At 44.5% G+C, this 13,999-nt stretch overlaps 1 protein-coding gene across 2 annotated transcripts in view; it reads left to right on the plus strand.

The window, feature by feature from the left end:
- The window catches only part of Lrrc41 (leucine rich repeat containing 41), a 24,337-nt gene continuing 10,338 nt past the window's right edge, over positions 1-13,999 (plus strand). The window contains exons 1-3 of one of the 2 annotated variants that reach the window (XM_050131378.1): positions 1-214; positions 4,737-4,823; positions 5,522-5,592. In XM_050131378.1, coding sequence (XP_049987335.1) covers positions 16-214; positions 4,737-4,823; positions 5,522-5,592 — 357 coding nt within the window. In that variant the 5' untranslated portion in view covers positions 1-15. Of the gene's footprint in view, positions 215-787; positions 905-4,736; positions 4,824-5,521; positions 5,593-13,999 lie in introns of those variants that run through there. The other variant, XM_050131379.1, reaches the window with a different exon arrangement.

A 13,999-nucleotide genomic window follows, 5' to 3' on the forward strand; every position in this document is an offset into this window, starting at 1 on the left:
GCGCACCTCCCCAAGATGGCGGCGCCCGAGGCCTGGCGCGCCCGGAGTTGCTGGTTCTGTGAGGTAGCGGCGGCAACGACCATGGAGGCCACGTCCCGGGAGGCGGCGCCAGCGAAGAGCTCGGCCTCGGGCCCCAGCGCTCCCCCCGCCCTGTTCGAGCTGTGCGGGCGGGCAGTGAGCGCCCATATGGGGGTTCTGGAGAGCGGGGTGTGGGGTAAGTGGCTGAGTGAGGGGCTACCCCCGGCAGCGAGCGGGGGCGGCCCAGCGGCTAGGGGGCGCGGGGGGCGAGGCCGAGAGGCCCGGGGCAAGGCCCAGCCCGGGGCACTGGAAGTCAGATTCTTGAGTCGGAGCGTGAATTTTCCGACTGACAGGGCTGGACCGAGTGAAGACGGGGACCAGGCGAGCGAGTGGACCCGAACCGCGGCTTGCCGCGGGGGGCGCGGGGGGCGAGGCCAGAAGGCCCGGTGTGGGGCAAAGCTGCCAGGGCCCTAGCGACAGGGGCCGGACTGGCAGGCCGGAGCCGCGGGCTCGGAACTGACACTGCGCTGGGCAGAACTGGACCGAGGAGTCTCGGATGTCGAACCGACGGGCAGGGATGGCCCGGCTGCCGGGGGTCAGGGGCCGAAATTGGCAGGCCCGGCCTGGGGCAAGGAGGCCAGGCCCGGAGCCACCTAAACTGACGGCTCAGGGCCTCCGCTGCTGGCCGGGTCCTGCCGGGGCAGCAAGAATCCCGAAGCCCGGCGGATGGGCGGGGTGAGGCAGCCGAGTGGAGAGCAAGGGTTGGGGGAGAGGCCGAAAGGCTGGGGGCGCCGTGGCCTGTTTGACGGCCCCAAGAGCTGAAGGGAGCGCACCGACGCCCCAGACCTCATTGCTAAACGGAGCTGCTGATCCGCCTGCAGAGCAGGTAGCGCGGAGGCCCCGTGCATGGGCCGGGGAGGCGAAGAAGGGTGGAAAGTGAGTGGAGGGGCCCGGGGCAGGTTCGGCAAGCAAGGCCAGGCTCGGACGACCGGTCGGCGGGAAGGGCCCAGGAGGCCTCAGGCGGGGCAAGGGCCAGGGTATCCCGGGCAGACGAGCCCGAACGGGATAGAACGCGTCGGGGAAGAAGCCGTGGTCCGAATGGGAGGGAACCGAGGCCTCAGGCCCGAGAGCGTCCAGAACCAAAGGGCTGGACCCTGTCGAGGCGGGCCACCCTGAATAGCTAAGACCAGCGGCCCGGAGCGCCCCGACCAGATGGTCTCAAGAAGGTCCTGTTGCAGGACTACCGCGGGCCGGAGGCCTGGCAACTTAGGAGGAGAAAGGGTCGGCGATGTGCAGAGTGCTAGTAGAGTTAAGGAGAAAGTTAGGGCCCTGAGTCAGGTCTGGCTTCAGAGAGGGAGGCCATGGGCCTGACAGAATGGTGGTAGTGTAGGGTCGGGTTGAAGTTGGATGAAAGCACAGATCGGGCCAAACGGAAGGTAGGGGAGGAGAGAGGTAACTCCTGGCCTTGGAATGTGTAGGGGTTGTTAGACCAGGAGGCCCCAGGGGTGGTGGTGACATCTTGGCCAGAAGGTAGACCCTGGTCAGTTAAGTATTGAAGTTGAGGTTTTGGTAAACCATGAGGAGGCTGGTTTGAAGGGTTGAGGCTCCAGAGTACTTTGTAAGGCCTTACCACGGAGTGGTCAGGCAGGTCCTTTTGTGCTTGGAGTAGGCTACCAGTGCAGAGCAGGCCCAAGTGCCTTCCCTTAGGTGGGGGTGGGGGAGGGGAGAGGGGTAAGAAGTCCTCGGGCCCTGTGTGAGTGTAGGAGATTGTGGAGGCCCTATGCCAAACTGAACAGAAAAAGGTCAGGCTGACCCCATGGTGAATGGGAGAAAGGCCTCAGTGGAGCTGAGTAAGGCTCCCAGAAGTCCTGGGAATGTGGAAGCCTGCATTTGCCTGGAAGGTCTGAGATGCTAATCTTGGCTAGAAGAGATGAGTGGTTTGGAGGCCCTGATTTGCAGAAAGGAAGCAATTGAGAAAAAAAAAAAAAGGTAGTAAGGGGCTGGAGAGATGGCTCAGTGATTAAGAGCACTGGCTATTCTTCCAGAAGATATAGGTTCAAGTCCCAGCACTCACATGGCAGCTCACAACCGTCTGTGACTCCAGGATCCAGCACCCTCACACAGACATACAGGCAGGCAAAACACCAATGCACATAAAAATTTAAAAAGAAATAATTTTAAATTTAAAAAAAGTATAACCTAGAAGGAAGCAAAGAATTCTTAATAGAGCTAGAAGTCGGGCGGTGGTGGCGCATGCCTTTAATCCCAGCACTTGGGAGGCAGGGGCACGTGGATCTCTGTGAGCTTGCGGCCAGCCTGGTCTGTAGAGTGAGTGCCAGGACAGGCTCCAAAGATACACACAGAAACCCTGTCTCGAAAAAAACAAACAAACAAAAAAAAACAAAACAAACAAACCAGAAAAACAAAACAAAAAACTAGGCGGTGGCAGATGCCTTTAATTCCAGCATTTGGGAGGCAGAGGCCTGTGGATCTCTATGAATTGGAGGCCAGCCTGGTCTAGAGCAGGTTCCAGGACAGCCAGAGCTACACAGAGAAACCTTATCTCGAAAAACAAAACAAACAGTAGAGTTTGTAGATAGAAAAGGTGAGAATTCCTGTGGATGTGAGAGGGAAGAACTAAACAGGGGAGCAATATGGAAAGGAAAAGAGGGAGGCTCTGGAGGACTGTCTGAGACTGGCCTGTCACTACTTCATTGTTCTTGTTCCTGGCTGAGAGGAGACAAGAGAGCAGCTAGTGGGCTAGATAAGTCAATAGCCATCCAGTAAGAGCTGACTCCAGTGAGAAACTTAGAGGGGCCGAGGAAGAGGCCTGTTGAGCAGTGCCATTTTGGAAGGAAGTTTTTAGAAAGGGCGAGCTGGGAAACAGGAAAGGCTTCTTGAAGGTGGTAGACTAGCATTGCCAAGAGGGGGAAGGAAATGGAGGCAACACAAGCGTGCAGTGAACAAAAACTTAAAGACAAACAGACCAGGCCAGTGAGGTAATTCGGCAGGTAAGACACTTGCTGTAAGCCTGACAACCTAAGGGCTCCTGCGGGCTGTCCTCTGACCTCATTCCCTGCTGTGGCTCCCTTTCTCAAGAGTACAGTGAGAAAAGTTCACTAGAATAAGGGATGCTACCTTAAGTATCAGGATTGAGGTCTGAACTCTATCTTGAATGGGACAGAGAGCTTTTAGTTTGAGCAGAGTAATGTCATCAGGAAGAGCAAGACTCAGAGAGAATATAGAGGCAGAGGTCAAAGAAAGCATTTCAGATGACAGGCCTACGTTAGTATAATAACAGGGAAATAATGCTCTCACTCAACAGGTACATATAGTGGGTATCATTGAATACCTAGTAGATACAAAAAGAGTACACTAGATTCTTGGGTCTCAAGATTCAGTTATTCCTCAAGTAAAGAAAAGAATACACCAAGGAAGAGCTTTGTGTGCTGGCTTATACCTATAATCCCAACACTCAGGAGGATGAGACAGGAGGATTGCCTCAAGTTAGAAGCCAGCCAGGAATGAGACCCTGCAGGGGTGCTGGCCAGTCAGTGGTGGTGTACATCTTTAATCCCAGCACTCGGAGGGCAGAGACAGGTGGATCTATTTGAGTTCGATTCTAGCCTGGTCTACAGAGTGAGTTCCATGACAGCCAAGACTGTTATTACACAAAGAAGCCCTTCTCAAAAAAGGGGGTGGTGGTGGTCATAGAGAACCCCCTTACACAGGAGTTTAGAGCTTAGCACCAATGTCAGATCAAAACTGCCTGTAATTCCAACTCCAGAGGATCTAACATCTTTTGGCCTCTGCAGGCACCTGCACTTACCTCCATATAGACATATAATTTTAGAACAAAATATTTTTTAAAAGTAGATCATGGAATGGAAGTTTTGGTATACTACAAGATCTTAAGCTTAACAGAATAGAGATGTCGTTGACAGAATAAACATAATAGCCAATATTCACTGATCTTATTATGGACAGCTATTGTGTTAAATAAATTTACAAGCATGATCTTTAATGTCATGAGGTAGACATTTCTGTCTAGTTCCTCTTCACACAACCCCCTCAATACACATACCCCTATTTAGTTTTTTTGAATCAGAGTTTTGTTATGTGGACCCTGACTGGCTTGGTACTCATTGGGTATAGTTCAGGCTAGCTTGAACTTGTAAATAACCCTCCTGCCTCAGCTTCCCAAATGCTAGAATATTTTGATTCAAACAAAACAAATATCACTTTTCCCCAAGTTCTGTAGTTCTAAGACAGAGTATAATAAACTAAAGGACTTTAGAGAGTTGAACAAATCCTGATCCATACAGTTAATTGTGTATTGGACAGATTATTTAACCTTTCCATTCCTTTTTTTCTTAAGATTAGCACTGCTTTTTGTAATGAGGACAAGGGGGTGGGGGGGATAAGTAAGGCAACCAAAGACTGTAATAGGGAAACGTTCATGGTCAGGACTAGCCTTGCCTCCACTTCTAGAATACAGAGAAAATTTTGTTTTTGTTTTTAAGGCATAATGGGTTTAGAGAGCAAAAGTTATCTTTAGTTTTCATAGGAAGGTACTAGCTCACAGTATACTGAGGGCCCAGTGCTTCTTGGGCAGAAGTGTACTGACCGCAGTGAGCAGGTCAATGTGTTTAACTTACCCTTTCCCCTGAATTTCCAGCTGCCTTAAGATAGTAAACTTTGTGTTTTGGTTTTTGTAGCCCTCCCAGGTCCAATACTTCAAAGCATCTTACCTCTGCTCAATATATATTACTTGGAGAGGATTGAGGAAACTGCCCTCAAAAAAGGTAAGTGTCTGTCTTACTCTTTCTCAGTCAGTGGTTGTGAACAAGGCACCACATTGTACTTCAGGTAACTTTTACACCTGTTACCCAGTTAGAACTTCATGCTTTTCAAAAAAGTGCCTTAGCCAGGTCTGGTGCTCACATCTTTAATCCCAGCACTTGGGAGGCAGAGGCAGGCCAGACCCCTATGAGTTTGAGACCAGCCTGGTCTACAGTGACCAGCCAAGGCTACATTGAGACCTGTCTCAAAGAACAAAAATCAAAAAAGCGCCTTCATATGACTAGAGAGATGGCTCAGTGGTTTGCTGCTCTTGGAAAGAACCTGGATTTGGGACTCACAATACCCACATGGCAGTTCCCAACTATTTTACCAAACTGCTGTTCTTCATTGGATCAATTAACATCTAATATTTATGTAACCTTGATGGGCCAAGCAGTCCTAGGTACTTTACCCAGAGAAATTCATCTAGTCACTCAATCCTTTTTAACAGCCCTATGAAACATATATTAGCTTGCCATGACCGTATAGCTTTAGAGTAGTTTACTAATATTCACATCTAGATGGTCTGTCCTTAGAGTCAGTGCTCTTAACTCTTCAGCTAGTTGCAGTGGTCCTCTGAAGCCAGAGGACAATATGAAAGGCTCATGTGCTTCATTCATGGTGGGCAGCAGGCAGCCAACTGTGGTGCTTCTTCCTACAGGTCTCTCCACTCAGGCCATCTGGCGCCGACTCTGGGATGAGCTGATGAAAACCAGGCCTTCCAGTTTGGAGGTAAGTTAAGGTACCAGGAAGAACTCTAGACTAATCTTGACTAGTAAAAGCAAGTAGACATACAGACACAAACTGGGAACTATTGTAAAACAGAGGTTGAATTTGGGAGCTGAGCACAGGTGATATGTCACAAGGTTTTGGCTCATTTGGCATTTAGCATTGATTTGTTTACCATGATTACAGGGTACACAGGAAAGGGTGGTCACAATGGAATGCAGACCCAAGATTCCTTAAATTTTGGCAGAGTTGGTGCTGTGGTCAAGCTAGCAAAAAAAGAAAAGAAAAAAATAAAAGGAACCAGCTCATCTTTGTTAAGTATAAAAATTCAGTTTGCAAGGCCTTGGTACATTCATCTGGCATAAAAGTATTAATTGGGGTGGGGGTGGGGGTCTGGAGAGATAGCCCAACAGTAAAGAGCATGGCCGTTTTTTGCAGAGAACCTAGATTCAGTTCCCATCACCTACCTGGCACCTCACAGCTGTCTGTAATTCAAGTTCCAGGAGATCCAACACCTTCTTCTGGCCTCATTGAGCATGAGGCATGCACGTGGTACATAGATATACATGTAGGAAAAACACCCATACACATAAACATAAAAACAATTAAGGGCTAGTCAACAGTGGTTGAAGCTACTCATCGTGTACCCTGTTTTATGAGTGGATAGGACAGGGGAGAGGATAGTCCTGCCTGGTTCTGCAGTAGTCAGGCTATCTTTCCCTGGGATATGGAAGAAAAAAGTCAAAGTCACACTTTTTGAGTCACCTTTGAAATATGAGAAATATAAGATGTTATTTCTGTTATTTATTTCTACGGATTTGTAGACTTGACTCTAAAAGAGAATAAGTTTTTGCTAAATCTAAAGGTGAAGCTTTAAGATCATTAGTGATAAAGCGAGCTAATTTTAGAAGTAGTGAACATTTCATTACTAAGTGTTCGAATAGTCTGGCTAATAACTTGATACAAGGATGTTAAGGACACACAGGGAACTCAAAATCATATGATAAGGGTTGGGCAGAGTTTCTAGTAAGACTCCTTTTGTCCCGAAATTCTGTTCACTAATTCAGATAGAAATCATGGGAGCTCTTAAACAGAGATAGAGAAACATACTTTCTCCCGGTATTTCACTGGCATTATGGCTGACCAGCAAGTGACACAAACGTTCTTTATCCGACACCTCAAGCTTCTAGAGGTTTATTGTTTAGTTTTATTGGCTCAGATCATTTCAGAAGATAGGGAGGCTTAGGCTGGGTGATATCAGTTACTTACGCAGAAGTTCTGATTTGGTACATACCTATTCCAGGTGTCTTTTTCTGATTCCTATTTTAGCACAAAAATAGCTTTCATCTCACCTATAATTTAAAAATATCTGGTGAGGATTTGGAAGTATAGCTCAGTGCTAAGGGTGTTTACCTAGCACAAATGAGACACCAGTTTTAATCTCCAGCACTGCCAAAAACAACAACAAAAAAAGAAGACAAAAAATAAATAAAATCACTGCCAAACCCACTTATGGACTACTGCTTAGTTCTAGGCACTACACTAGATCCAAAGGACAATGCTCATAAAACAAGAGTACTTTTAAAACTATGTAGTACTGTTCTATTTAGAGATCTGTATGATGCAATAGATATCTTGAAAACAAAAGTAGTAGGAAATGAAGGATCAACCAATCAACCATCTGGAAAAATTAGTATGTTTCTATTACATTATGTTTAGATAATAACTATGTAAACTAAAGATGCAATTTTAACAAACAAAATAATAAAACAACTAAAAACAAGTAAGTAGCTTGACATGTAGTTTCAGAATAGAATGCCGTTTATTAAACAGAAAATAGGGGCCTGGGCATATAGGTCACTGAATATTTGCCTAGCAAATGTGAGACTCTGTAATCCAGACAGGGAGAGAGATTTGCTTAATCACATGAAATAGCAACACCGTAAACATGTTTTAAAGTTGTTCTGGTTGTTTTTAAAGATTCATTTTTATCTTGTGTGTACCGGTACCTGTAGAAGCCAGAAGAGGGCTTTGGATCTCTTGGAACTAGAGTTGCAGACAATTGTGAGATGCCATGAATGCTGGAACTTTACATAGGTCCTCTGGAAGAGCAGCCAGTGTTTACGCACTGAACCATCTCTCCAGCCCCAAGATTTTTCTTTATAATTATTGTCTTTCCAGCCTCCATAAATGAATTTTAAATGATTAACTGGAAGGCAGCATTTGAAACACTGTTTGCAAAACAAAAATATGAAGAGCTGAAGAGACGGTTCAGCAGTTAATAACATTTGCTGCTCTTCAGGGACCCACTGAAGCTCCAAAGGATCTGATGCCCTCTTCTGGCCTCCATGGATGAGCAGACACACACAAAAAATTTAAGAGGGGGCTGGAGAGATGGCTCAGTAATTAAGAACACTGACTGCTCTTCCAGAGGTTCTGAGTTTAATTCCCAGCAACCACCCATAATGAGATCAAGTGCCCTCTTTGGGCATGTACTACATGCACAGAGTACTCATACCTAAAAAGTAATACATAAATAAATTTAAGAGAATAAGGAAATTATGAACATCCTAATAAAATAAAATGAGCAGAGAGTTGGACACAATACAGAAATATAGACAGCACCAATAGGAAATGAGAATAAAGTTTAGTTGCTATAGTATATGACTGGCATAGTCAAAGTCCTCAGTGGATCAGTCTCCAGCATGGTGATGCATATAACTGTTATTCCAGCTCTAGGACTATGGAGGCAGGAAGAAGATCAGGAGTTCAAGGTTATCCTTAGCTATACTTGCGTTTCAAGGCCAACCTTCACTATTTTCAAAAAAAAAAAAAAAAACTTCAGTGAGCCAGGTGGTGGTGGTGCACGCCTTTAACCTCAGCACTTGGGAAGCAGAGGAAGGTGGATCTCTGTGAGTTTGAGGCCTAGCTGGTCTACAGAGTGAGTCCCAGGACAGCCAAGGATACACAAAGAAATCCTGTCTTTAAAAAGTAAAACAAACAAACAAAAAAAAAACCCACCACTCTAGTGAAATAAAAAACATAAGTAGGAAAGTAAAATTTTCTCATGTTAATTTTTGTTACAAATATCATTCTTAGGATAAGCCAGAGATGCCTGCAACTTGTGCTTTAATGTTTTATTGGTTTTTAAAAAACTATCACATTTATTTGTTCATTCAGCCATTTGTTTATTTTAAGACAGAGTTTCTCTGTGTAACATTCCTGGCTGTCAGGGAACTCACTTTATGGACTAAGCTGACCTTGAACTCAAAGATCTACCTGCTTCTGTCTCCTGTGCTGGGAATTTTTTTCTTTTTCAGGACAGGGTTTCTCTGTAGCTTTGGAGACTGTCCTGAAACTAGCTCTTGTAGGCCAGGCTGACCTCAAACTCAGAGATCCACCAGTCTCTGCCTCCCAAATGCTGGGGTTAAATGTGTGTGCCACCACTGCCCAGCCTGAGTGCTGGAATTAAAGGCATGTGCCACTGCCACCTGGCCATTTATTTACTGAGGCAGGGTCTTCTGTCCCTGGATGGCAAGGAACTTGCTATGTAGACCAGGCTGGCTCTACCAAGCTCATAGAGATCATCCTGTTTCTGCCTACTAAGTGCTGGGATTAAAGGCTTGTACCAACATACCTGGCCCTGTTATAACTCTTTAGTGAACAATGTAGTTTAAGTCAAGAGCCTTTGAAATATTCAAGTTCTTTGACTAGAAATTTTACTTTTTGTGCTTATTTCAGCAACAATATACCAAAATCAGAGTAGTACAGATTAGTATGGATCCTTCATAGACAAAGTCATGAAGCACTGTGAGACGAGGTCTCACTGTGTAGGCCAGACTGGCCTCAAACTCACAGAGCTCCACAGGCCTTTGTCCCCTAAGTGCTGGTATTAAAGAGCTACTAGGTCTAGCTTCTGTATTGTAATTTTGCTTCTTAGAATTCATAGCATGTAAAAGTTGACATAATCATGAAGATTTATTCCAAGATTTTCAGTTTAATATCAAAAACACTAGAAACAATTTAAAAGTAAGACTAAAGGTTTGACTTAGTAGAGCCCTTTCCTAGCATATGTACGGTCCAGGGTTCCATCTCTAGAACAAGAAAATAGTCAATTATGGAGGAATTGTCACATCTCTATCTTCAAACAATAAAATCATTCTAAAAATTATTGTTGGGTATGGTGGTGCAAGGCTGCATCAAGAAAGAATAAAAACATTTAAATGTGTAATTGTCTCAATGTCATAAGAACAAATATAATACATGTACTCCAGAGTTTGCCTACACCTGATTTTTGGTTCCAAATCAGTTTTTTGCCATCAGAAAAACTGCCTTTTTTTTCTTCCAAGGATACAGAATAGTCTAGCATTTAACATATTGTACAACTTCTAACAAAATTAGGTCATCTTGAACGCCTAAAGATTGTTTACCTTTATACAAAGTAAGGGGGGAGCATGGTATGTGCCCAGGCTGACTACATGGGATTCATGCCGTGAATGAATAAAGCCCTTATGAGGTTGTCCAAAATAAAAATATACCAACAGGACCAGCCGATGGTAGGTTCTAGGTGTGCTAAATGTGTTCATGACAGGATCAGGTGTGCTTTGCTTATTGAGCAAAAAAATCATTGTGAGAGTAAACACACAACAGTAGGAGAGCCAAGTTAAAATAGGGCTTTTTCAGGGGTGGAGAGATTCTCCAGTGGTTGAGAGTACTGGCCTTTCTTCCAGAAGACCCAGGTTCAGCTCCCAGCATGCACATCGTGTGTCTTAAAACTGTAACTCTAGTCCCAGGGATCCGATACCCTCTTTTTACTTTCTCAGGCACTGTGCAAAGAAACATAAATGTAAGCAAAGCACAGGGGAGAGAAAATGAGGGTGGTGATGAAAGCATGCCTGTAATACCTACATTTAAAGAGGTGGAGGTAGGAAGATAAGGAATTCAAAGTCAGTTCACATCTGATGATCTTGAGGCCAGTCTTGGTAACAAAACTATAAACCCTCTCTTTTTTTGAAGACAAGCTTGCTTTCTCTGTGTAGCCCTATCTGTCCTAGAATTCAATTTATAGACCAGGCTGGCCTTGAACTCAGAGATCCACCTGCCTCTGCCTTGAGTGTTGGAATTAAAGGTGTGTGCTACACCCGGCTACAAACCCTTTCTCAATGATGGGCAATATCTCTGAACATCTATTAATGATAACAAGGACATATTTAGCCCTCCCTTTTTTGTACACCATTTCCACCTGTATTGGTCCCTAGCTGCCAGGTCATGGAAGACAGGCCAGGGTGGGAAAATGTCATCTTATTTGCATTAAGTCATTTCCACTATCCCCATGCAAGAAGATGTTTAATTCAGTTTGTAGTGTTGTACTGTAGCCTACATAAGGAGTTATCAGATATTTTTCAGCATTGATTTTTCTTGCCCATATTCTGAAAGGTAGCAGTAGAAGAACTTCTACTTGTGTAAGAATTCATGAGAAGTTGTTGAGATAATCATTATAACTTTATATATTTAACCTTTACAGTGACTCCTGGTATAGTTGTTATGATGATTGAATAGGTACATTGAGGTCCTCCCAGTTAGTAACTATAGTTAGTAACACACCTAGCTTGAAGCAGTGTGGCTCTGGAGTACTTGTGTCTCTTAGTTGTCTCATGCTGTTCATGCAGGTATCACATTTGAGGTGTTACACTTTCCTCAACAGGTCTGAAAACATCAGCCTTTAATTATCTCACCTATATGTTCCTCATCAGAAACAACCACAGCTTAGATCACAATCCTATACAGATTTCTCATAGCTTTATAATTTACCTGTAAAGTTGTAAACTTCCTGAAGTTGCTTGCAAATTATTCTTTTGAGACAAGGTCTTATATAGCTCTGGCTAGCCGGAAACTCGAGATTTGACTGTCTCTGCCTCCCTAGTGCTGGGGTTAAAGTGATATATGCCTCCATACCCAGCTTTGCAAATAATTTCCATGACTGTGCAAATTAAACTATCTTATCTTAGTACATGCCTATAATCCCAGGATTCTGAGGCAGAATTGAGGTAAGCTTGAGCTACATAGCAAGATCTTGTCATGTGGACCAGCAAATATATAAAGTGCCAGTGAGACCCTGAAGGACTCAAGAACATCCTCTGCTACTACTCAAAACTAAGTAGAGGGTGGAGAAATGGTCAGTGTTAAAGTGTTGTCCAAGAACACTTGTTGATTTCTCAGGACACAAGTTCGGCACCTAGCAGCCATATGATGGCTCTTCTTGACTCTTCACACTAGGCAAGTGTGAGGTGTACTGATAGACATACAAGCAAAATACTCATACACAAGGCCTTAGGTCCAATGCTTAGCATTCCAAAGTAGGAGAAGGTTTGGTTACCAGATACGTTTTCCTGCTTCCCCAATGTCCTTCTGAAGGTAAGACATGTAGGTTGGACTCAAGCATGAAATCACTACTGAATAGTACCACTGCAGGCAGAAACCAAGACAAAAGGGCCAGACTTTGGCCTAAGGATACTAGGGGCCTATGTCTTGATTTGAATTGAATGTTGCTCTGATAGGGAAGATTTGAGGTGGGTAGGTTAAGGATCAAAGAGAAGCGTTTGGTTATAGTGTTCATCCTGTGGCAGGAACACTGTCTTTAAAAGTGTCTTTTTCTGATTTGATTCATCTAACAGGCTTCACCATAAAGCAGGTGATATATTCTCTACACCTTAGGAATAGCTCGGATGTGCAAATGAGAACTGAGGCCTGCACTGAAGCCAATAGATCAATTAATACACTTTAGGGCAGGCTTGTAGGGCCTTGAGCTGGGTGTGACGGCACAGTAGTTCAGCACTGAGAAGACAGGCAGTAGGATCATAAAAGATCATGAGACCCTATCTACAAAACAGAAACTTTCCAGGGCTTGCAAGATTCTTCAGAGTAAAGTTACTTGCCTCTGGCAACCTGACTGAACGCTCTACTAAGGTTGTCCGCCGCTGACCTCCACACACACCAGAGCACATGAACCTCCCCTCCCCACAACAAAAGAAATTGCTTGGTGTCTTTCGGAGTGAGGTAGCCCTTCCTAATTGCTGGTGAACATTAGAATCATTTGGTGGAACAGTTTTAAAAATAAAGATGTTTGGACCTTGTTTCAGATGTCACATGTAGAATCACCAAGCCTGAGATGCTGACATGCATTCTGAATTGGTGGTGGAAGAAAACTATAGGAAATTATAACATGCACCAAATATTAAAGTCTGTTCCCTTCCAATATACCAGAAAGTCCCACTTGGTTCATCAAATAATCAGCCTTAGAGAAAACCTGAGGATTCCTATACCCAGGAAATTTCTGATCTTATTGACAAGTGCACAAGCAGAAAGTAAACACCATTGGGTATGCCAGCATGTGCATCCCGAACATGCAGCAGCCTCAGGGGATATTAGTAGATACTTTAGGAGATTGAGATACCAGTGTAGAACATTCTAGACAGATGTTTCAAAGGACATGTATAAGAAAGGCTTGGGTGAGGAAGATGGATTTAGCTAGAGTAAAATAATTCATGTTAAGAAAGCTTCATGTTAGCCAGGTGTCAGTGGCACATGCCTTTAATCCCAGCACTCGGGAGGCAGAGGCAGGCCGAGCTCCATGAGTTCAAGGCCAGCCTGGTCTACAAGAGCTAGTTCCAGGACAGGCTCCAAAGCTACAGAGAAAACTGTCTCGAAAATCACACACACACAAAAAGAAAGCTTCAGGTTAGTAGAGCTCTTGTAGAATAGCTTTGCTTGCTGGGCGGTGGTGGCGCATGCTTTTAATCCAGCACTCCTGAGGTGGATGCAGGTGGATCTCTGAGATCAAGGCCACCCTGGTCTACAGAGCAGATTCCAGGCTGTTTCACAGAGAAACCCTGTACTGAAACACTGCTTTCCCCTCCCCCCCCCCTTCCCAAAAAAGAGCTTTGCTGTCAGCTTGGAGAACTTCAAATTCTATGTAATAGGAAAACATTAATTAATCACCCTGCATAGTAATTTGGAAAAGGAACCATTAAAAAGTTAAGTGGTTAGGCATGCGATGGTACATGGCTGAACAAAGCGGTGTACTATGGAATAAATTGAGGTGAAACTCTAGAATCAAATGTTTAAGAATTTAAAGGAGTATGACTTAGTTGTGAGACAATGTCGAAAAAGGAGATAGCTTCGCAGGTACAAGTCTTTGATGCACAAGTGTTCAGGAATGGAGTTGGATTCCCCAGTGCCTATGTAGATGCTGGATGGGTGTGGCACCTGCCTATAATCCCAAACTAAGCTTGCTAGATTAGTCAAATCAGATCTGGGTTCAAGTGAGACCTTACCGTAACAAGGTGAAGGAAGACATCATAAATGTCCAATGTCAACCTTGACAGCCACAGGAACATACATATACATGTGA

This window comes from Alexandromys fortis, unplaced genomic scaffold (genome assembly GCF_014885135.2).
Source record: "Alexandromys fortis isolate MF-2015 unplaced genomic scaffold, M_Fortis_MF-2015_v1.1 scaffold_369, whole genome shotgun sequence".
Classification (NCBI taxonomy): Eukaryota; Metazoa; Chordata; class Mammalia; order Rodentia; family Cricetidae; genus Alexandromys; species Alexandromys fortis.